The sequence below is a fragment of the Polyodon spathula genome, chromosome 3, assembly GCF_017654505.1.
Source record: "Polyodon spathula isolate WHYD16114869_AA chromosome 3, ASM1765450v1, whole genome shotgun sequence".
NCBI lineage: Eukaryota > Metazoa > Chordata > Actinopteri > Acipenseriformes > Polyodontidae > Polyodon > Polyodon spathula.
In genome coordinates this window covers 7,816,304-7,840,934 of record NC_054536.1, presented here as the reverse complement: position 1 = coordinate 7,840,934, position 24,631 = coordinate 7,816,304, and the positions used below count along the sequence as shown (strand labels likewise).

At 40.6% G+C, this 24,631-nt stretch overlaps 1 protein-coding gene across 1 annotated transcript in view; it reads left to right on the top strand.

Moving 5' to 3' along the window:
- LOC121312092 (amyloid beta A4 precursor protein-binding family B member 1-interacting protein-like) overlaps window positions 1-24,631 on the top strand; it is a 36,258-nt gene that overhangs the window by 8,532 nt on the left and 3,095 nt on the right. Inside the window, exons 2-11 of the mRNA XM_041244110.1 lie at window positions 3,772-3,831; window positions 4,243-4,324; window positions 4,922-5,184; window positions 6,058-6,135; window positions 7,516-7,675; window positions 9,850-9,971; window positions 20,042-20,116; window positions 20,374-20,517; window positions 21,276-21,386; window positions 24,266-24,364. Coding sequence (XP_041100044.1) covers window positions 3,772-3,831; window positions 4,243-4,324; window positions 4,922-5,184; window positions 6,058-6,135; window positions 7,516-7,675; window positions 9,850-9,971; window positions 20,042-20,116; window positions 20,374-20,517; window positions 21,276-21,386; window positions 24,266-24,364 — 1,194 coding nt within the window. The remainder of the gene's footprint in view (window positions 1-3,771; window positions 3,832-4,242; window positions 4,325-4,921; window positions 5,185-6,057; window positions 6,136-7,515; window positions 7,676-9,849; window positions 9,972-20,041; window positions 20,117-20,373; window positions 20,518-21,275; window positions 21,387-24,265; window positions 24,365-24,631) is intronic.

The window sequence follows — 24,631 nt, the reverse complement described above, 5'->3', positions numbered from 1 at the left end:
ACTTCCTTTGGGCCTGGGTACTATTCTGCCTGCTAGCAGTTACCAATGAGGAACTAACAATGTTTTCTGAAACAAAGCCGCTCTGACAGCAAGTTCATTGACAATAATCTTTAATATTTAACAGATATTCCCGGCCGCGAATGTAAATAAAACATCAGATCGACCAGCAACAGGAAAAACTGAATCACATTAAAATAGATTCCCATATGTTTTCCATTCATAATAAATGGTTACACCTGCGGACAGAAACACAACATGTAACACAGGATAGATCTTGGATTTGGGTTTCAGAGCTTTATTGCTGTACATTAGACAGAGTCAGTCAGCTTTTACAAAAATGCAAGCACTGTGCTGATTTAACTGGTGTTGCATACATTGTGTCTGGAAAGCATCATAAAGAGGTAAGAGAACAGTAAAAAAAATAAAATCTACTTATACTGATGCACAAAATGAAATGTTATACTCAGGTCTAATGCATTTAATATTTGAAACATAGATAACAAACTAAATCACAGGAAATGTGAACATAAATTCAGATCAAATAATCATGATACGTTTTCAGTATGAAACGTGACACACTGTCAAAATGAAAACATTACAGAGTTAGTATCAGGTATGACCTCCCTGAGCATTAATACAATCCTGGCAGCGTTGATGCGTAGACCTGATCAGCCTTTGAATTAACCTTAACCTAGGAAAAGGTGTTCACTTCGGGAGTCGGCCAAAACAAACCTCGGCGAAAGTGCAGAAGACGAATCGCCAGCCCACCTGATTGCATGTAGTACAGTAAGCAGGGAAACTGGTTTCATGGGGCAGCATGAGCTAAAATACAGATCAAAGAATCATGATAAGCATTGTTTGGTCTTGGCTTGCAGGTACGAAAAAATTGTTGCCTCAAGGGCTTCAGCAATGTATTGCTGAGCAGTAAGGTTGCCCTCAATCTCCACCAAAGGCATTCTTTTGTTAAAGGAGATTCCTCCCCACATCATCACACTTCCAAACCCCACTGGTTGGCTTGAACAACGCAAGAGTCAGCATAATGCTCACCATTACGTCTCCACTCACATTGACAGTCAGGTCTGTCAAGGGTAAACCGGCATTCATCAGTGAATAAAACACTCCACCACTCACTCTGCCGCCACCGCAGATGATCTCTGGCCCACAGAAGACAGAGATTTCTTTTCTCTCAGCTGTCAACATGGTACCTCTGAACAGCCTCCGAGCATGCTAATTATTTTCATGCAGATGGCGAGCTGCAGTCATTCTGCTGATGCATGGGTTATTTCCTCCTGGAATTTTTCGTGCTGTAGCCGCTGCAGTCTGAAAACGATTACACATGTGGATCAGGCGGATGTGATGGTCCTCGGCTGGTGTGGTGACCCTCTGCCTTCCACGGCGTGACCTGTCCCTCACAGAGCCGGTTTCCTGGTTTCTCTGGACTAGTCTGCTGAGTTTTGAAGCAGAACATCTCATTCTCCAGGCAACTTCTTTCACAGACAGGCCGCCTTCTATCATGCCAATAACAACCAGGCATTCTTCATTACTCAAGCGGGGCATGGTTGTATCTTTCGCTGTTCTTGCGTTAATTAAAATCATGTCTTTTTGAATGTCTATTTATACAGATTCTTAATCAACTCATTTTGACAATTAACAAAAACAAGCTAACCATGTGGTAAACTGTCAGACTTTTAAAAAATGTACTTTGTACTGTCTTGCCATTTTTTTCCCAGCTGTAATGAATTGGCTTCTAGGCCCATTGATGTAATCAAGAGGCAAGGGCTGGACGTTGTTAGATCCATCACATCCCCACAGGGTGCCGTTGCTATGAATTGGCATCTCAGCCCTTTAAATTAAAAGGAAAGGCAAGAGCTGGTCGCGAACCATTACAGTTCAAATAGATCCAACTAAAGAGCAAGCTCTGCAGCCAAGAGGCAAATGTGTGTCTTATGCTGATGTCAGCCACTAGGACTAATCAACCACTAGGAGGAGATCCTTTGCACAGTCTGTTTTGACTTCGGCCTGTGGCTGCACCTTACCTGAAAGTCCATGCCCTGTTAATTGGTATTGATTGGCACCTCAATAGTGGTTAACATGGGTTAGGTGTAATTTAGGGTTGTTGGTAAAAGTTTTTTTTTTTTTTTTTTTTATATAGAGTAAAAGGAAAAACATTGTTCCATTTTTATAGCTACACAACTTTCTTTGAAAGTTTAATAAATGCCATTCAAAATGCATTAGGATAAAGAAAGCTCTGTTTGCATGCTTTTCTTTCAGTTAGAGAGAGAGAGAGAGAGAGAGAGAGAGAGAGAGAGAGAGAGAGTTCACCCCAATCCTTTCAATGTCATATTTTAATTTTAAATTCAAAACTGGCAAAAAACACACTTTATGTCCACTGTAGATAGCTCTCTCTCCATTCACATATTAAAATCGTATTTGTATCATTCAAAATATCTCTGAAGCCTAATTTTCTTTATTCTAGCCATGATACACCTGCATAGAAAAAGCTTCTTACAATGTTTTTCAATGCACTACATCCTCAGCAAGAAGATGTAGAGAAGGAAGACCAAGCTGTAAAATACATTTAAAAAATCATTCCAGATCTTGTTTTTAGCTACTCCAAAAAACACTCTGAGATTCCAAAAAACACTGTTGAGATTCCAAAACAAACCATTGAGATTCTAAAAATCACTATTGAGATACCAAAAAAAAATACTATTGAGATTCTAAAAAACACTACTAAGATTCAGACTTCCTGAATATACTGATCCAACGATCTGGGAATTCAGGATTACTCTGCAGCTATTGCTCAGGAAGTTTTAAATGGGAGTGTAACAAATGCTGAGCTGCTTGACAGACACTTCATATTCTCTGTGCTGTGTAAACTGAGCTCTAGCTTTGGGACTGGAGAGCAACGGTTCACTGATTTATGCCACATTACGTGCGAGTATTAAAAAAATACAATAGAAAAACATACACACTTTTTTTTTTATCAATATAGAATGTTCTTCTACATCATCTATTCCACATTCATGACAGAATACAATTGGAAAAAATAAAAAAAGACTTGGAAAAGGAAAAAGGAACATGATTTGTTTTCACTTACACACAGAGAACCGCTAGCACTTAGACCAACAAAGGGTCTTTGAAAAGGCAAATAGTTGGGATTTCCTTTACTTCCAGATGTTTGCAAATGGTATACCGTCCCAGCCAGATCCTGCATATGGGGACAGTAGGGTTGTGATTAAGCACCCCCAATTGTAAAAATATTTTCATGCAGTCCCACTCAATATCTCTGACAGTTATTGGTTCAGAATAAAGTATTCATTCAAAATGTAATTCAACTGAATTTACAGGAGGGCAAATCCATCTCCTTTCATCTTTTTGTTGTGTTGTTGTTGTTGAAGAAAAGCCATTGAAAAAAGCTTTATAATTACATTAGTTGACTATTGTCAAAACAAACATGGAGAACAATGACCATCGAGCATGTGGGGCATGAGTTCCAGCTGTCTTCTTTTGCATGAAGACAGCACCTAGCCAGGAGCCTCTTTCTCCATCACATGTGGTTAGCGTTATGTACCATCATTAACCAATAATGGAGGAAACACCTCCAAGACTAAAAGTTAAAATAACCCGGGTATCAAAGCCAGTGTGTGGTGTGTGTGTGTGTGTGTGCGTGTGCGTGTGGGTGTGTGTGTGTGGGTGTGTGTATGTGTGTTATTTAGCCCGTGTTGTTTAGCTGTAGAGGTATATTACTGTATTCTTTTATGTTCACAGATGGATGAAATAGATGCAATGTTCAGTGACTTGTTGGGGGAGATGGACCTCTTAACCCAGGTATGTGCATTTCCCACATGTGTCTTATGGAAGGAACAGTTCAGGATATTAGGCCAGTTTTTACCAGTAAACATAGAGTAGTACAGTACCAGTATTACTGATTTGTAATGCAATATTGTATTAAGTGTTAATATTAAATGATTCCATTGAAGTGAGTGTAAGGGAAGAAGAAAAAATGCTTTTATGTTAAATACATATTGACAAATGTATTTTAAAATGGATCTCTAAGTATTCTGGGACTGAAAAGAAAAAGAACCCTGCTGTATATTTATAATTTAAGAGCTAATTCAAATAACTTATGTTGGAAATCCAAACACAAATAGATGGTATCATATTACATCTGAGTTTGATTTAGCATTTTAATTTGTGTTTATTTTTTTCCCCACCCCAACCACCACCCCCAACACACAGAGTTTAGGGGATGAAACAGTTCCATCACAACCTCCCCCCAGCACCGAACTCAACTATTCTGTTGATTTTAAAGGCTTAAATGGTAAGTGAAGTTAAGCATCATGATTCATGGCACTGCAGGAATAACACTGGAGTACGTAGTGTTGGCTGAGGTCAATTGTGTCATGAATTTGCGTTGGGCAGAGGACTTTACTCCAATTGAATATTGATATGGGTTTACAGAGCTGTTAGCTGTTAGAAAGTACCTTTAAACATTTTATGGTGACTTTTCAGGAAGTTCAGGGGTCCTGATAATTGTTTATAAACTATAAGGGGTCTGCCTTGCTCTATCTCTATTTTGAGTGGTTTGCTCAATTTTCCCAATAATAAAGCAACAACATTTCAACAAAGATAGAGTACAGGGTCATGCTGTGCTATACTGTTTGACAATTCCGATTTCAGTCTATTTGGATAGTTTCAGCTCTATTGAAATGTGTTTAAACAAAACGATCAAGAGCAATCTGATATACCCAATTGTTAGTAAAGAGTACAATATATAAGAGCAATTTCGTCTGGCAGGAGTGCCTGCATTTGCAACTTCCACAACACAATGTATAGTAAATGCAAACACCATTTGTTATGTACTAGGACTGACTGCCATCCAATTCTATTTTTTGTTTTTTGCCTTTGCCACTGACAGAGTCGCTCAATGAACTAGAGGACAATGAATTGGATGCTTTAATGGCAGATCTGGCAGCGGAAGTCTATCAACCCGAAATAAACCTAACTTCTTCAACTCTGCCTCCTCCCCCTGAAGAGAACAGCTTCAGTGCTCACACAAGTAATTTCCCAGCGGCTCCTAACAGTTTGCATTGCAGTGGCTCATTACCACTTCCTCCACGTCAGGCTGTTCCTGCTACTGTTCCTGCGCCCCCTCCTGAGCCCTCGGCACCACTATCACAGGTAACAACCATGGGCACCTCTACTGGCAGAATCAAGGGACTGTGTTGATATGGCACTCACCCCTGGAGCCGCAGTGGCAGTCTGACTCGGTGGGGGGTGGGGGGGGGAATATACAGGGATAAGGCAAGATCTGCTTCCAGGACAACACTGATTTGATTCTATTTGGATCATGTCAACAGAGCATCTGCCTGGAATACAAGTATTTTCATATTAAGAGGGAGCAGGCTGGGCGTGAACCGGGCTCATCTGCATTCAGGGTTTCAGAGCTTTTTAACCTCGTCTCATCTCCCTGACAAAGGACAGGACAGAATCCGTAACGACAGTGTATCACACAGCCCTGCCCGTTTCACAAGCAAGCAAGAAGGAGCAGTTACAAAGTTTCGTGCCAGTTTTTTAATTTTAAAATGATTTATTTCTGTGAATATTTGTCCTTGCACTATAGTATTACAATATAATATTACATTAGCACTGGTCTGTTCCTAACTTGGGGCTGTCAGATTTTAGTTTAAGGATGACCAGATTCATTATTTTGCAATAATTCCAGCCTGTAGTAAAAATACATTTTAGGTTAATTTTAGGGGAACTGCCTTTTCAGAAGGCAGACAGTAAATGGGGTTAAATTTAGAAATAAAATCTGTTTACTACCATAAATTAATCATAATCATAATCACAAGAATGTATTTTTTCTCTTGAGTGGAGATTTATAAAGAATGAAGCTATTAAATAATGCATACTGGATTTTGCCTCATGCAATTAATGCATCAAAGCATTTTATAGGCATGTCTGCGTCACTGTCAGGGTCATATACATGCATAGCATGGTGTCTAGTGACCTGCTGTTTTGTTTGTTTATTCATTTATTTGTTAATTTCAGGAAGAAAAGGAGGCCCAGGCAAAAGCTGACAAAATTAAACTTGCGCTAGAAAAGCTTCAAGAAGCCAAGGTTAAAAAGGTATGACATCAGATCTTTGCCTCGCCCTATATTGTAATGTCATCAAACCACGTCATGTAGCAAAAAGGACCCATATCCATCAAACTGAAGGCTCTTTAAGGGTTGGTACCACTCTTTAACTTTTTGCCACACGTTGATACATTTTGTTTTTGTTTTTGTTTTGGTTGTTTGTTTTTTATTTACAATTTAGCCACAAAAAGCAGCCACAGTAATCTAAAATCATTTGTTGTCTCTTTTTCTTACAATTGTTGTGAAAATCTTTTGGGGATGATGATATTAAAAAGTGGATGGGCCCTTTTCCATTTAGTTTTTAAGAGACTAATTATTTGATATTCATGTAGACTAATCTGCCCCATAAGAGAGTGGTCTCTTCTAGACAGGACAAACACATTCAGCATCACTACTGCTCATTGGTCAAACACAGGTCTTCATTTTCCAATGGCATCAGTATAAAAAAATAATTACATGTAGATTACATTTTGTATGTGGTTGCTAGTCACTGCACATGGTTAATGTCAGCTTCTCCATTTATTCATTTTTTTTCTGATATTTTAGTAAAAATAAATGTTGAAAACAGGAAATGGCAGCATTATACACAGTTCCAACTCTGGGAACTAGCATTATGGGAACTACAGATAGCCATTATATTTGCATAATGCAAAAAACATATTTCTGTGGCAATTGGAAACAGATTCGTAATAACATCCTGGGATATAGCTTTTAAATTCTCATTATTTTGAAGAGAAACAAAGCAGTGGTTTTGCTCAGGTGTAATGTAATACCTCTAACAAGGAAATGCTCTTCTAGTTCTTGTATTTATTTATTTATTTGAAGTACAGGCTAAAAATTGCATCATCTTGGTGTTCACAGGAATCAAAATTGTGAACCCATTTTGACTTGATGTAAAAGTTCTTCATTTGGCTGAATTTGAACTGCTAGTCTATGTTATTCTTTGTAGCCAGACACAAGCGGGTGCTGAAATGAGGCCTTATGTCAATCTGTATATCCCTCACATTCTGTACCTAACAAAAAAGTTAGTCGTGGAAATAATTGTGGCACAGGTAAACTGCACAAGGATTGTGGGAAACCTGTGACCTCAAGGGCAAGGTTAGAATACCAGGCCTATTCTCTATTTTCAATGTTCTCAGGATACCCAATATGGATGAACTTTTGCACAGTTACTGATTTTTGTCAAATTCATTTGACCAAAATTCATATTGCGTTTAAAAATCTTTGAAACAGAAATATATCATGACAGCCATCATAGGCCCATCCTCTGTTTTCACCTTTCTCGAGGTAGATGTAGACTTGATGGTCGAGTTTCAGTAAAAGTTAAGGACAGCTGTCCATTAAACTGATTGAATTGTTTTTTTTAAACAGCTTGTTATTAAAGTGTTGATGAACGACAGCAGCTCCAAAACCCTGATGGTGGATGAAAGGCAGACGGTTCGAGACATTTTAGATCATCTTTTCGAGAAGTCACATTGTGACTGCAGTGTGGAGTGGTGTTTGTATGAGATTAATCCTGATCTACAGATCGGTAAGTAAAAATAGGACATGGATAACAGCCATTCACTATTTTATATTGCTCACCCACTGCAAGATCCTGCCGTATGAGTTTACAGCTCAGTAACCTATATATATATCCATACAGAAATAAATAAATAAATAAATACAATGAGAAATGGTGTTTTTAAGCATTATGGATGGTCTTTTATTCCTCTGGTTGCCTCTTCATTATGATGAGAATATTTTGGTTTGTTTTTGTTTTGCTTTTAAAAATATGTAGAATTTAGAGTAAAATATTACAGATCAAAAATGATATACTGGGGCTTTTTTATATTATTCACTTTCCATTGTCCTAAATATTTGACAGAAATTACACAGCTAGGGATTAGGAAGCCGGTAGCCAGAGCAACTTTTTATTGTGCAGAATTGTATATTCATATCCAGAACTAAAGTTGACTGATGTTAATGTTCTGAGTGACACCAAAGAGGGAAGAAGTGGATTTTAAAAGAACATTTTGTGAGAAGGGCCTGTCTTGTATTTTAGCTAACAAATATGTGTCTTGGGAAACTACTCATGGACAAGCCAATTTATTTAGGCAATCTGATTTGCTCACTAACAGTTACAAAGGTATGTCTTTACCCAAGAGAAGCACAGCATGTTTATGTCAGTTTCTGCCTGTCAGATAGGATCTGAATAACTTTTCCCCATATTTTCCTATTTTAATGGAAAATGACACACGAGGCAAAGATGAATGGTCCACATGTGACAAAATCTGTCAGCAGATTCATAAAAATGGAACTAATAAAACATGTGGCTCAATCTGGAGCAAACCCAGAACAGCACTTCACCACAATGGCCATGATCCAACATGATCTGGGCTGAAAAAGAAAACATATCTTGTATAAATACTATTAATCCACAGCCGTGGAACTTATTGAAACTATGGAAACAAATATATGTATATTTTTTGTCAAATATTGAAAATTCCATACAGGTTTGAGAAATGCAGAAAATGGTCAATCAGCTACTAAGATCTGGACAAGCACAGATGGGCCGAATAACCTCCTCTCGCTCGTACATTCTTTATGTTCTTATTTTCTTAAGAAATGTTTGCTTCTGGCTACATGTTTCCCTCTCTCTAAACCCTGATTTTGACAAATGAAGCCCTAACAAAATTAATAAAACAATGGAGTTTTCTGGTCTGTAAATGATTGTTTCTGTGCAATTGAAAACAACCTAGCTGTTTGTTGCAAAATGTGTATAACAAGTAAGAGAATGTTCCTGATAGAGACTGCCATGCTGGTCAAAATGATTTTGTAAACAGGAAGTATCTCTTTAGCCTTTTTTTGGTTCAGGTGTTACTGCTTCAAACACATTTGAATGCAAGACAGGTGAAAGTGCCTCTTCATATCTTCCTGATTATCAGAGATTCATTAGGCTCTTGATATATCCTTAATTATCAGAGATTCATTAGCCTCTTCATATATCCTTGATTATCAGAGATTCATTAGCCTCTTCATATATCCTTGATTATCAGAGATTCATTAGGCTCTTGATATATCCTTAATTATCAGAGATTCATTAGCCTCTTCATATCTTCCTGATCATCAGAGATTCATTAGGCTCTTGATATATCCTTAATTATCAGAGATTCATTAGCCTCTTCATATCTTCCTGATTATCAGAGATTCATTAGCCTCTTCATATATCCTTAATTATCAGAGATTCATTAGCCTCTTCATATCTTCCTGATTATCAGAGATTCATTAGCCTCTTCATATATCCTTAATTATCAGAGATTCATTAGGCTCTTGATATATCCTTAATTATCAGAGATTCATTAGCCTCTTCATATATCCTTGATTATCAGAGATTCATTAGCCTCTTCATATATCCTTGATTATCAGAGATTCAGATTTGCCCTTTTAACAGGTGATGTATTTCCCTTTGGGCATTGCATTTTTTCTGAAAACAGTGAAAAATGCTGTTTTCCCCTATTTGCAGGTAAGAGACGAAATAAAAAAATAAAAGATGCCCAACAGAGATCTGAACCCTGTACAACAAAGAGATGTAAACCCTGCACAACCCTGTACAACACTTTGTTATTGATGTGCATTAAACTATTTGAATAAAATACAAACCCAGCTTCTACTTTGCATCAGATGTACAATGTAATGGTGTGTCCTTTTTGCTGTTTTTAACAGAGAGGTTCTTTGAAGACCATGAAAATTTAGTGGAAGTCTTATCTCAATGGACACGAGACAGCGAAAACAAGATTCTGTTTGTGGAAAAACCAAATAAGTATGCTGTTTTTAAAAACCCTCAGGTAAAAATAACAATTGTCTTTTCTGTCATTATTCACTGCGTGCTATAGTTTTGTGTTTTATGTATGGGCAGAGTACTGACCATGTCAGATAGTTTGGCATTTGTCTATAATCACACTTACAAACGCAGACTCTTGGCTGTTAAAACCACTTGTTAATGTCCTTTTTATTTTGGAACTTGTTTCTATAAAAGGGCACAACCACAAGACAACATGGCTCTTATTATTAATAGCTGATTTAGTTTGATGACTGATTGGTTTTGCATGTGTCAGTCCTTCCCATAGTTCCTATTGAAGAGAACATTAATCTGTCAGTAGGGTTAGCCTGTTAACACCCAGTGTGTGAACTGCTGTGGAGCACAATGGAAACAGTCACATCATAAAAAGTATCTTTTTCAAGAATTATCGTTAAGGAATCATTTCCCCAAAGTGCATAAAACCATAGTTTGCATTGTGTTGTAAAGTCTGCGAATGTAATTTTAATAAATAACCTTTTTAACTGCCCAATGTATTGTAGAGGACGAGACATTTTAAGTACAGTTTCACGAGGCGTGAGCTGGGGGGTAGAGATAGGGCAGAAGAAGCAGAAGGGAGCGGTAAGTAGGACAGAGTGCCGGCTAGAAAGGACCGGACCTAGGATAGAAGAGCAGGCAAGGCCCACACTAGTAGCAGACCAGCGAAGCTGGACATGGAAGCTAGGATAGAAGGTGGTCACTGACTGAGGGCGGCGATGCCGACACGAGCCCAGGGGCGAAGGACCCAGCAACCGAAGACAGGATACAGAAAGTGGTCACTGACTGAGGGCGGCGATGCCGACACGAGCCCAGGGCTGAAGGACCTAGCAACCGAAAACACATATGAGGGTTATGACTCGCAGACCCGCCCCTCAGAGGAAGACGGTCCCGGAAGACCGGGACACGAAAGGAGATAGAGAGAGAGAGGTACCTAGCATCTGAGACTTCTGTAAAGGGGCGCTTGTTAGACCCCCAATTGGCCAAGACTTCACGCTGCCTGGGACCTGAGATAAGAACAAGGCATAGAGGTTAGTATGGGACTCGAGCATGAGTAGCCACATCCCGGACTGAGACAGAGTAAAGAACAGCCTTGAGTGAGGCAAAATAAGTGCAGGAGCTGTGAAAGAACAAAGTGTGGCCAGGGATCCACTTTGACTCACACAGTGAGAACCCCCCTGAAGGTCAAGGGAGGCTGAAGCTTGCCCTGAGGTCGGGGAAGTGATGATCACTTGCCCCCAAAAAGGATGGACCCCCGGCACCTCACCAAATCTCCCACACCGTGAGACAAACAAAAGAGAGAACATGCCAGCGCATAACATAAACAAAAGACTAGAAGGACAAACGGGACAAACAAGAGGATAGTTAGTAAATTTAGTAGGATATGACTATGTGTATACCTGCTGCTCAGTGGAGAGGAAAAAACCCCTGGAAGCTAATTAGGGGAAAACCTCTAGTGGCTCCGACAGACAGGTAGCCCCCACTTCAGGCATACTAGCAATTTTGGAATGGGCTGCAACTATGTCAGAGGGAGATAAATGAACATAAGAATCCACTGCAGAACAGAACCGTGCCCCATGGTCTTGATCAGGCTCTGATTGATGCTGGCCCTTGCAATGGAGGTGGCTGCACCGATACGGAACGGATGGGGTGAATATAGCTGAGGAGGGAGGCCAAGGGGAAGCAAGAAGTTGAGGGAACTGTGAATTCGGAGCTTCTGAGAAAGCCAAAGAAGGCTGTGAGGCAGATGGTCTCCATGAGTAGATCCTCGTAGGGGGAGAAGCAGCCTTTCTGAAGAGTAGAGATGATTCTAGCATATTTAGAAGGAGCAGCAACTATATCAGGGAAGGATGAATGAATGTAGGAATCCACTGCAGAGGAGGACCAGTTCCCCCACATTTGTGATCAGGCTGGGGGGAAGGGGAGAGTCGAGGAGGGAGGCCTGCTCTGGAGGAGAGGGTGAAGAGGAGGGAGGCCTGTGAGGAGACGAGGGTGGAAAGGAGGGAGGTCTGCTCAGAGAAGAGGCTGGAGTCGAGGAGTGAGGCCTGCTCGGAGGCGAGGGTGGAGAGGAGAGAGGCCTGCTCGGAGGAGAGGGTGGAGTTGAGGAGGGAGGCCTACTCACGAGGCGAGGGTGGAGAGGAAGGAGGCCTGCTTGGAAGCAAGGGTGGAGGAATGGAGGGAGGTCTGCTCAAGGCGAGAAGAGTGATGATAGGAGTGAAATGAACAGATGGTCTGAGGAGGGGTGGGGGGGGGTTCCTGCTGTAGAGATACCTTGAAAAGGGAGATAGGGAGCTTGATACTTGACGTGTGAGTGGACCGACCACGCTGAATTGATCTGTCTTGAGGTATGTAGCCAAGTGATGGAGTAAGCATGGAAGGTGGCCGAGAGGCAGCTGATCTCCATGGGTAAATCATTGTAGGGGGAGAAGTGGCTTTTTGGAAGAGTGGAAATTAGCAAATGGAGAATATATGTTGATATAGACAGACAGGAAGGTGAGGCAGGGGGAAAGCTCTTAAGAATCCCACAGAGGGTCAGGCGGAATGTTGAGTATGGAGAGACTGGAGGGAGTTGGAGAGAATCCCTAGCACGGACCATGAGAGCCAGGTTTTGATTGAAGGGCTATGATTATTCAAATCTGGGCACAGAGGATTGAAGACGCTTAGCAGGCTGTAGAATAGGAGCTCTTGAACAAGGTGGAGGGCAGCAGACATGTAATGCTGAGTAGATTGAAGGGGGTTACTGAGAGTAGGTTTCAGTCAAATAGCATCTGGAGAAGCTAAGGATTCTGGATGGGGGTTGTGGAATCAAATGGGACCAACTGACTGAACTTGGATACCGAAAGTAGAGGCAGAAGAGCTGGAACTGAGGGCTGAGGTGGCAGCTGGACTGAACGAACATGAATCGGCTACTGGGGAAGCACGGCTCCTTTGCGCCCCATGTTCTAGAAATAAGGGAAAAGATGAGATGCCGCTTTTCTATGTGTTAGTTAATACAGGATCGATCAGCGGTTTGCTACTATCATGTCTGCTTGAAATGGAAAAGGTAAACTCACTGTGGCAGGCTGGCAAGTAGATAGAGGCCCAGAGACAGAGTGCAGTTCAAAAAATCCTAATTTTATTATAAATAAACACAAAAATAAAGTTCACAAGGGCAAAATAACAGTATTCCAACACAAATAAAGCAAAAACAACAAAACTTACAAAAACAAGGTTTCCAGGCTGGGCGATGCCTTCACTGGATCCACAAAATTCAAAAAATCACCAACAACAAACATTAACACCAACCTGCTTCCTCAGCTCCCTCCTCCTAATGGGAAGCAGAGGCCTCCTTTTATGTCAGGTGGCTGGGCGCTGATTGATTGTTAATTAACCTAATCAACTAATCAACCCCAGCCACCTGAACATAATAAACCCAGGCAGGTAGGGGAAATTAACACCATCCCTGCCAATTTAAAAAGGGCAGAGCTTTGCTCTGCCACACTCACATTCACAGATTTGGGTTTCGCAACGCCAGTTATTCTCTTAATAGTGGAAATCCTTAACTCATAATCAAGACAGATTTCCAGTCTCGTACCACGTCTCAAACCAAGTATTAATGCTGTAACATTTGGGAGGATGAGCGGAGATATGAATAGGATTGCTGAGGAAGTGCCCCGTATTTTGATTAGATGGAGATTAGTGTTAGCCTTGATTGTGGGAATGCTGCCACGATCTACGTATTGGAGGAAGGCTGGAGCATTGTTGGCTCTTGAGAAGTGCAGCTGCAGACTTAAACAGTAAACTAGAGCGACTTTTGCAGCTGCAGTAGTGAACTGATCTGAAGAGGGAGTGGAGATCTGCTGTAGTGAGGAGCAATTAACAGTAGAGGGCGGGATCTGCTGAACAGAGCAGAGGTCTGAGGAAGAAAACAATGGAGTGCTGTCAGTAGTGTGCAGAGGCTCAGCTGTGAGAGCAGAGATCTGCTGAAGCAAAGATCTGCAATAGAGAACGGAGGACTACCATCGGTAGAGTGTGGTGGTCTGCTGTAGAGAGTAGGGATCTGCTGAATGCAGTAGATATTGGTCTTTCAGTGTTAAGGCCAATTTAGATGGAGCCAGAGATGGGGTTGCTTTTGGGCAGAGATGAAGACTGCAGAGATCTGAGACTGCTGCAGAACCAGAGAGGATGAAGAATATGTTGCTCCGAGGCGTCTGCAAAACCTATTGCTTGGTTCAGAGCAGTTTATTGTCTATTGGGGGTAGGAGGACATTGACTGGAACATTGATAAATCGTAGGACTTGGTTCCATGACTGACTAGCAGCTCGCGTTAATGAAATGATAACTTTGATGAAGCTGATCGGACTGGAGGAGCAGCACCAGATGAGGAAACATGAATCTGGGAAAAGGAATAAGTCACAGGAATGGATGCATGATGCAGGAAAGCAGGACGTTACTATGATGGTAGTTACTGAGCATCTCACAGCCGAGTAAGGTTGCTTCATGACCAGGTCCTTGAAGAGGGGAACTATTGAAATTGGAAAATGTCAGTTGCTACAAAAGGTTGAGGAGGACTCCTGCAAATCCCTTGGAATGACAACAAACTGCAGGAATGTATAGAAAAGCTGGAGCGTGTGAGCTTCACAGTGATAGCAAATCAGCTTAGAGACTGTATAAAACTTGTGGTGTTATACTGCCATCTAGCGGTTATGATTAGAATTAACCATTGGCTTGAGTGAAGCTGGGTAGACTATATTTGGTTATTGTGATTAAAATCCTTGTCGGTGTAGAACAACAATTGCGTATTCTTTTAGATTTTAATATCTTCGTTACATGTTTTAGGACAGTTAATCATGTATATAAATACGTTAACACAGTATTTAGATGTCACAATTCGGCAAGTTGAATGAGCCCTCGCAGCTTGTAAAAGCGCAGCAGCAAGCAAGCCAGAACATTGCAATACTGCAGTGGAGGATGAAGCTGCCTGGTCACCATGGAGACTTACCACTCCCCGCAGTCACGCAATGAGGGCGTTGCCATGGAGCCACGGACTGAGAGGCGCTGGTGGAAAAGTTGCAAAACAGCAGTGTTGTTGGATCTTGTTGTGACCAGTCGAAAGCACAAGCCACCACACGGCGAAACGGAGCACGAAACTGAATGGACAGGTCCCTAAAACATTGAACATAGCCAGTAGAAATCCAGGGCAGGATCCCATGAAGCGACAATAATTTTGCTGGCTCTGGGAGCGGAGGAGGGGCGCTTGATTGCAAGCGAAGAGTAAAGGAATGTTCAGCTAACAGATCTTTATGGTGGATTAAATATAGGAGCTATGACAAGGCAAACGCTGATGACGGGAATGTCGATGGCTTGTTGAAGGAGCTTTAGAGGTTTTAGTGAAGGGCCAGTTTGTCTAATGAAGACGCAGACGAGATGAGAAATGAAGCTACGGTTTGAACGGTGCTGTTGCTGGGCTGGAGGCTGGAAAGAGCAGGAAAGACTAACGCTGGAGCTCCTGCAGCCGAATGGAGAAGCTGAGTGATGAGAAGCAGCACCGGAGCAGGTAGGAAAATATTTGATAATATCTTGGGAGCGCTGCACAGAGAATTGACCTCCAGTGAAAGGCAACAAAGTGTAGATTAGTGGTGAAGCACGAAAAGACAGTGTCTAAGCGTTTGCTACAAAAACTAAATGCTAGACAGCAAAGGTGAAAGTGATCAGGGCTTAAATAGAAAATAGGTACTAATTGACAGGAAATTGGAAGCCCCCTGCTGCACGCCTCCTGAACTACGCAAGCTAACATTTAAAAGAGGTATAGCAGAAAAGGCTATGCAATGTTCTAGTTTCTACAGACCTGAACTTTGTGCAATCCTAAAAAAAACAGCAGTAGTTCTGTTGACTTTGAAAGATCAGAGATGGCTGAATACAATTACCAGTAGGTTAAATACTTCAGCGTACTTGATTTATTTTTTGGTGGCTCGTCTCACTATGTTAATTTGCACAGCTAACGTGCTTGCTGAAGCCTTTCAGCTATCCAGCTAGTTCCAATCTCAATGATATTCACTCCATTGCTCAGCCTGTTTGGAATAAAATAAAGTTAGTACACTCAACTGAGCTTGATATAGAAAAAAAGCATAACTGCAAAACCAGCCAGGCACAAAGTGTAGCTCTGTAGACTGTTTTCAGTCCCTGAGTAGTTTAATGTTCAACTGCACTCTGCATTCTCGATATTACCCGCTACCAACTCTACCAATAATAAGCAGTTGCCGAAGCTTAACACATTCCATCTGCTGTGTAATGTATGCTACAATACTTGAATGTTTTGGTGAGCAGAATTCCATAATGGTGTTCTGAATAATAATGTGTGCCTCATCAGCTCTGCTTAATTAATAGATTCATACAGACAGATTCCATATTGCCCCCAGATTATGACACACTGAAGAACCTGTGTGTTCTTAGCAAATCCCCATTGGACAAGTGGTTTATAGATGTATGCAAAGCTCTGATGTGTTTCTGTGGCAAAGTGGCTAGTGGAGGGGAACAGGTGTAGCGGTGATGCGATGCAGGAGTGACAGGCAGACAACAGTTTCCAGTGGGAAAAGGTGCTTTTATTTATAATCCAGGTCTGGTGACCGTTAAATAATAAATCCCCGGCTATACACAACAATGTGTAAAGTGCGGGGATAGCAATAATAGGGCACAGTCCTGAACAAAACAAACACACGGTCACCAGTCCTGGGTGAGTGCAATTGTGCTGGTGGTCAGTGCAAACACAGGTATTTCGTGACGGTAGTGCAGTAGTGATCCGGATCGTGCTGACCCTCGGCGACAGCTCCAGATTTGTGCTTCAACTGTCTGGTGGTGCAAAACACGGACAATTATTACACAGACAAACACAAAACACGTAACCCATCTTTTCTTTTAATAATGAGAGCTCCTCTCTCGGTCCTTCTCTCTCCATGCGTTTACCCAAACGAAGGAAAAGATCAGCGTTACCCTGGCCCCTATATGTAATCCCGCATGATATCTAGGTAAACGGTTGCAGCTGCCTTATTACTTGCAACTGCCTCTCGTTTACCTTTCAAATCAATACGGTCTTACAACAGAGTCGCACTTCTTTCCAGGCTGACCCACTTCCCTGACCCGGAAACGAACTGTCAGGCCAGCCCTTCCAGATACTTCTCCTCCCGTTCTTTAGCGCCCTCACAGGTCGGGAGGAAGATTCATCACCAGAACTCATCTTTCCATCACAGTTACATTGTGACGCACCTGTACTTACGTTCAGATGGCCACCTTTTTATCACCATTGGCAAGAATATGGACCCCCAGCGGGGCATAAAAAATACTAACAGAAAGACATGCTAGTCAGGAATGACTCCAGTGTTAATCAACAAATCAGTATGTAGCACTGTGTGGAAGGGTGGTGGGTAATTCACTGACACACGATTCAGAACAGTTGTACTTGGAACACCACCCAGGTGCCCAGTTTTATTTTTAGGACAGTTCTTATTTTTCACTGGCAGAGGGCACTGTTGTCCGTGGGCTGCCTATCAACGATGATAGACAGCACCACGGAAATACCAAAGTTGGTAAACGAATTCACTGCAGGAGCACTCGCAGGTGCTCAAAGAAATAATAATGAAAACAGAAGGCGAAAAGAACAAGGAAAAATAACACACTAATAAAACTACAAATAAAAGGTGCTGCACTCGGCAGCGTTATCCCAGTCGTCGCTACCCGCACGACCCGGATCACTGACCTACTCTAGCGGCTCCCTGCCTGCTCTAAACAATACTTCGGAGTCTGCCCAAGGGTTCCCCGCTGTCACTCTCTGTCTTGTTCGTTGCCATGTTTCTCCCAGCTGGTTTCTCGGTCCTCTACCAGCGCTTCCGTACACACAGCGTATCTAGAGGGCAGACCTGAGGAAACAGCAGAGCATTTTTTTTATAGGGCTAGCAATCTCCCAAGACTCACCTCTCAGCCATTCAGAGAGGGGGAAAGTCCACACACCCACTTTCCCACCTCCCCGTGTCACTGCCATGACTCACAGGCGGTTGTTGGACGACTGCCGCCCTCTTCCTGCAGTACTGTGAACACGCCAGCAGAGTCAGCACAGATCTCCCCGGCTACACACTGATATGGGTATTTTCAAGCAGTCATTATGCCTATTTCGGTATTAAATAATCGTGCTAATGTGATTTCCGAAATAACGTTGATTTAGGAAATGATGTTGATATCTTAACAAGCAATGCTTCTTACAACTATTTGTTTTGTTTGCGTGGGAATTTAAAAGGAAATCCTTGTTAATTGTCATCATTTATCAGGAGTTAATTTGCACTTGGAAAAGGAGGGTTTTAATTAACAAAAGCAAATTATGCTTCCATTAATTTTTCTTCATCTCGCTAATATGCATTTTGATTAACGAGTTCCCCTTACCTAGTCGATGAGACAAGAAGTGATGTATGTGACCTGCGACAATTAAGCTTTTTAACGAGAAATGTGTTTATTAATGACGTCATTGACTCAATTTCAAAGCATTAATGGACTGATTTTTTTTACACATTTCGTTTGAAAATCACTTGCTAGTAAAGCTGTTGTTACTGTACCGTGAGCTTGATACAATAACACTGCTTTTTGAAAATCCCCCCTTTGCCTCCACATGTTTTATCAGCGTCAGTCAAATCCACTTTTAATTATAGATTAACAAATAGTACTAATTGTTCTTTCTCATGTCCACACTAAAAAGAAAAACAGATTTAAACGATTTAGTCAACTATATCTATTCTTGTAGAATATATGATATATTATATATATATATATATATATATATATATATATATATATATATATATATATACACACACACACACACACACACATACACACACACACACACACACACACACACACACACACACACACATATATACAGTGTATATATAGTATAGTTGCAGATTGGATCTGGTTTTACTTCACCCTCTTTACTTTCAAGTTAATCATACATTGTGTTACCCTTTATTCAAAGAATAAGTGCTTGCTTCTTCAGTGTCTTAAAGGCTATTGTTTGGGGTTTTTTTGGCTGGGGTACTGCTAATAAGTCAAACTTTATAGAAATAAATCATGGTCACATTTGGGAATGGTAAATGTTAAATTTGTGTGTGTGTTTATATGATATCATTGGATTAACAGTACTGGTATTGGTCATTCTTAAATACCTTATTTATATTAGAGTCAATTGAGGAAGTTAAGATATAATTAGATGTATTTTATTGCAAAGGTTCAGAATGAGTGTTACAATGTACCAGTCTTCTGTTCTTTGAGCTTTTTTATTTATCAACATGGCAACACACAAGGTCAATTGTTGACACCTTTGATGCACAGCTACCATGGTTTTCTACTGGAGAGGTTAACTATAGGATTCACAACCGACGTTTACATTTAACAAAAACAATATTATTTTGATTCTTGCACCCTTGCATGTATAGACGTTATCCTTCAGGCACTCTCTCCTGCAGAAAACCACAACTCAACTGCCGCTATTTTATTTGAAAAAATGTGCACTTTGCGAATTATCGTAACCAAAATTGCGGTATGTTTGTGCTGGGGCTGGCCCATCTTAATATATCTACCCCTATATGCGGCACAGTATTAGGTTTCATGCATTATTTAGCAGTGTCTCTACAAAATGAATGGTTAATGAGATGTAATAAATATCTAATTATCCATCTGTTTTGTCAAAATTTTCTTTGAAGTTCAGACATTTTGGAAAACACAGAGACATCATAGTTACAGTGAACTATTCCCCATGGTCCCTTTTATATTAATCAGTAAAATCTATAACAAAATACAGGGTCTAAACCAATTCAAATGTGAGCAGAAAATCAAGGGTCTATAGGAAGACTATATATACTATGTGATAAGGCATATCTTGGTACAGGCTTTTATTAAGTGGCAAATTACTTACAAATCCTATTTGTTTACTTAACTATCCATGTCAAAAAGCCGTGGGTTTGTTAACTCATATTATATATATATTTGTAGTACTACTGAAGAATATACAATTTTAAATTTAAACCTTTTTCCTCCTAGAATTTTTACATTGGGAAGAAAGAAAAAAAAGAGGCAAAAGACATGAAGGAAAAAGACAAGGAGTCCTTACTGAAGGTGAGTGAGATGTCATTTGGCCCTGTTGGATTGGACATTTCTTTAAAGAGTGTGTGTAGATTGTACCCTCAGATCCTTCCAACTGTCTTCTGTCAGGAAGCCATTAGGCAGTCTGCTGTAAATTAGAAAGTATTATTTTAGGCAGTCTCCACAGTGAAGCAAAATATTTCAATTGACTGATTATATCCCCCCCCCCTCTTCTCCCCCCCCCCCCCCCCCCCCCCCCCCCCCCTCTCTCTCTCTCTCATTTTATGCAGGAGAGCTTCTGTGGAACCTCAGTTATTGTACCCGATCTTGAAGGAGCTCTTTATTTAAAAGAAGATGGAAAAAAGTCCTGGAAGCGTCGTTACTTTCTCCTTCGAGCTTCTGGAATTTATTATGTACCCAAAGGAAAGACTAAGGTCAGAAAGTCAAAAGAAACATTTAAAGCAAAAGAAAAAAAAATCAAAAGGCAATTCACAGCGCTGAAAGTGAAGAATTCCCTAGTGAGCCTTCCCTGTCCTGTCTCGTGTACCTGAGAACCGCCCTTCAACCACAACACTTGTGCAAATATTGAGTTCTTAACTGTTCCCATTTCCAAGAGCTCCCTTTTTCAATATGCCACAAAGCTCTGTTGTTTTTATCCCAACTTCAAATAAATGCAAAACTGAGGCAGTTACAAATACAACTACACAGCTTGCTCCTAACTGAAGCCTTTCCTCTTCTTGGTAGATTTTCCCCAGATACAGCGTAGTACCATTTTAACTTTCAAAAAGCATATCAGCTTTTTTGTCTAAACAGTATCATGAATACTGTTCAGCTGCCATTGAAAAGTCACTCAAGCTGCAAGTGGCAGTCTAGTTGCAAATGATAGTTAAACAGAAAACATGCAGGTGTGAAATTGCATGCGTATGTATTTGTAATTAAGGTTCAGTAACTAATATGATATTTTTTTCAGTAATCAGAATACTGTATTTTCTTCATATGGGAATAGTTTAGAAAAACTGCAGGAGAAGGTAAAGTTGCATATTGTTAACCAACGCTGATTTAGTTCCCTACAGTATATATTACACTGCAATAGGCTTCCATGCATTGTTTCAGAGCCCAACTGTTCAAATATTATAAAAGCATATTGTGTTAAGAAATCCGAAGGGCTAACAAGTGTCCTTTCCTTTTGCAGACTTCACAGGATTTGGCATGCTTCATCCAGTTTGACAATGTGCACGTGTACTACGGCACACAGTACAAAAACAAATACAAGGCACCAACAGACTACTGCTTTGTTCTGAAGGTAAGAAGGCGGGCTCACAATACTGATTAGAAATAATGCATTACAATCATGACTTGAATAGCAGGCTGTATTTGTACAGCTATGGACAAACGTTTTGCATCACCTACAATTTTAGGATTAATACATTATTAAAAAAAAAATCTATCTGAATATAATTTAGATCTTTTACTTAATATCGTGTAATCAAGTAAACTACTAAATTATATCGCAAACGTCTACCGGAAGCCATAATAGTAGTAGTGTTTATTTCATGTTAAATTTTGAAATGTCACTTCTTTTTTTTTTTCGTTTTTTGCTATGTATATGGAAAATTACAAAGCAGTATGTAATTCAATATGTTAATGTAACATTAATGAGCAGGTTTCATTAGACTTTATGAGTCAAAATTCTACAGGGTGATGCAACACTTGGCATCAGCTGCAAGGTGATGAGGTCAACCAGAAACACACAATTGGCAGATAACAGTTGTGGATGAGGAAGAAGTCTGAAATTCTCTCCTCAAACAAAATCAATTGCAATGAATGCAGATATGGGTTACATAAAGATTCTTTTTTGGTTTGATTTATGTGCGGCAAAACAAAACATGTAAATCTAATTTTGCAGTAGATTAATTGTGAGGAAAATGGCATAAATGTGTGTAAGACTTCCTCAAGACTTATTTGCAAGCTGCAACAGACAAATGCACAATATGAAATTAGGTATCCGACGATAGCAATTTTGAGACAGTATATATGCTGCTAGTTTTGTGCACATAGAGAGACTGCTGTTAACAGTATCAGATGTGTTTCTGAGGTCTGTATGCACAGACCTCACACAGCCAGGCCTCCGCCTCTCACAGCTTGGGGCTGTTGTTTGTAAAGTACATTGCAAGTAAATTCGAGAATTTAAGTTTTTATATCAAGCTCAGCACTGCTGAAAACAGACCAGAGGGAATTGTGATCACAACTTAATACACGACTGCAACTCTGTTAAAATATCTGTGAGTGTCAATTCAACAAACGTCACACATTCACACAGTAAGTGACCAAAAACATTTCAGAGGCAAGGACTTGGCTGTGGAAAGATGTGCGAAGGCCGGTCAGGGGGAGGTTTGATCCCGGGGTGATAGTATTATCTGAAATAAATATCTGAGCTCAAATGAAAAGTTTATATAGGGGCTGAACATCAATCCCCCTATTCATCCAAGCAAACTTTCATTAAGGTCTTATTTAATTTACTGTGAGAATTAGACCTAGCAACACTGGCATTATGTTATTTTTGGTTCTGTACAGCAGAGGCAAAAGATCATTTTTGTAAAACCACAGGTTTTTTCCAATATTGCCATCCACAACAAATAGCATTCTTCTAATCTGGTTCAAATCACTATTGATCCTCTAGATATTATATATGTATATTGCTAAAATACATTTTATTTTTAAGGAAATATTCCAGTTGTGTTAGAGAGGGTCAAAATATGTAATATTATCCAAAACAACATGTAATATTATGAAGGACCTTTGACAGTTTAGTGGTGAAGTAGTGCCCTCTGCTGTTGGTAAGGAGAAACTGCAGCATTTTGTAATGTAGAAAATGACTACTGTATATTCCTTCTAATTGCATATTCATATTAGTTACATGGCAATACGGGCAAAAAAGCAATATTCCTGAAACTGTGAAGTATATTCCAAACATGATATGTTATGAGGCAAGAGAGAGCTGTAAACACTCAAAAGAAAGTAAACCGACACTGGAATGTGTTTTGAATATGAAGAAACAAAGAGAGCCGGAGTTGGAAATATGATGCTTTTGTTGGGACCACAAACAGACCTTTACAACACAGAGGTAATATTTTCATCACGCAGTACAGTTTTTTTTAGTGTGGTCCTGGTTCGGCCTAGTTACAGCCGAGGTGAGACAGGGTGTAAAAGGGTTCCTGACTTTCCCAAGGTCGGAGTCAGTAGTTGAGCTAGAATGTCATCACTCGAGGCCCTGGCTTCACTTTTTTTCCCACCACCAGACCACACTGCCAATAACAAATCTGTCCAAGCCTGTCACTCACAAACAATAATGAAATGCATCCTGCCCTGCAAGATGGGTGCCAGGAGGAAACATCAAGACTGCAGTGGAATGTTCTTCTTGTGTTTTGGAACTGCAGTGCCCTCACTAATACCAGTTTATGTGAGCTGGAATCCTGCATTGAAAAATCAGTTGACAGGAGAGGAGGCTCTCTGTTCAGAAAAAAAACTTTCTTTGGATAACATGTGGAATGGAGATGAGGACTTAGTGGATACTTTGGGTAATATCTGGAAGAGTCTGTGCAGCGTGTGCAATAAGTGTAGAACTTGTCATAAACAATGACCTACCTCATTACAAAAGAAAGATATCATAAATAATTTTTCTCCATTGCAACTCTTTATGAGTGAAAATAACCATGCAGTTCCAAATGAGATCTTCTCAAGATGTATGCCCGCAATACAGCACAGGCCTTTTAATAGGACAATTTTATGCTCAAGTTGTATCCTAGAAGCAACAACAACTAGGACAGCTGGCCTGTGGGTTAAATAGTTAAGGACCTGTCTACTGTATACTGTAGATGTTTTAAGATTGCATGGCAGCAGGGCAACTCCCTATCCCTACAATGCTTAAACCTACCTTTACTGCCGCTTATCTTTGTGTGCTCCATCCCCTCCCACACCTCTCCTGCTTACTGTAGCATTACTGTGCCTGCGTTTCTCACGTGTCCCTAGGAGGAAGAAGCCTTGCTCTCTTTTCTATTTCAGTTGCTAGCTATGCCTGAGGTAACTGAAGCTGTGTCCAACCCTCAACTTAAACTCATCCCAGGACTGCTGCCTTTGCAGACAGTATGTTACATGCTGACCTGTCCTGTTGTCCTGTTCCAGCATCCACAGATCCAGAAGGAGTCACAGTACATCAAATACCTGTGCTGCGATGATCGGTGGCTGATGCACCTGTGGGTGACAGGAATAAGGATAGCCAAGGTAAGCACCTTCAGAATAGTAACAGATCAGCCTGAGACAGAGAACACAAGCCTGAAACATCTGAGCTGCCAGCAGCAATCAAGGTCTGGTCACCAGTGAGTCATTGCCATCTTGTAGCTAGTCTCAGGCCTCTTTGGTTGGTTTCGGTCCAGTTCCCATCTCTGCCAGTACATTCAAAAAGTCACAAAAACAGGTGGTGTTCCCTGGCAGTCTTCAAGAGGACAGGTATTGCACAAGCACAAAGACAGACCTCTGTTCACAATTGCA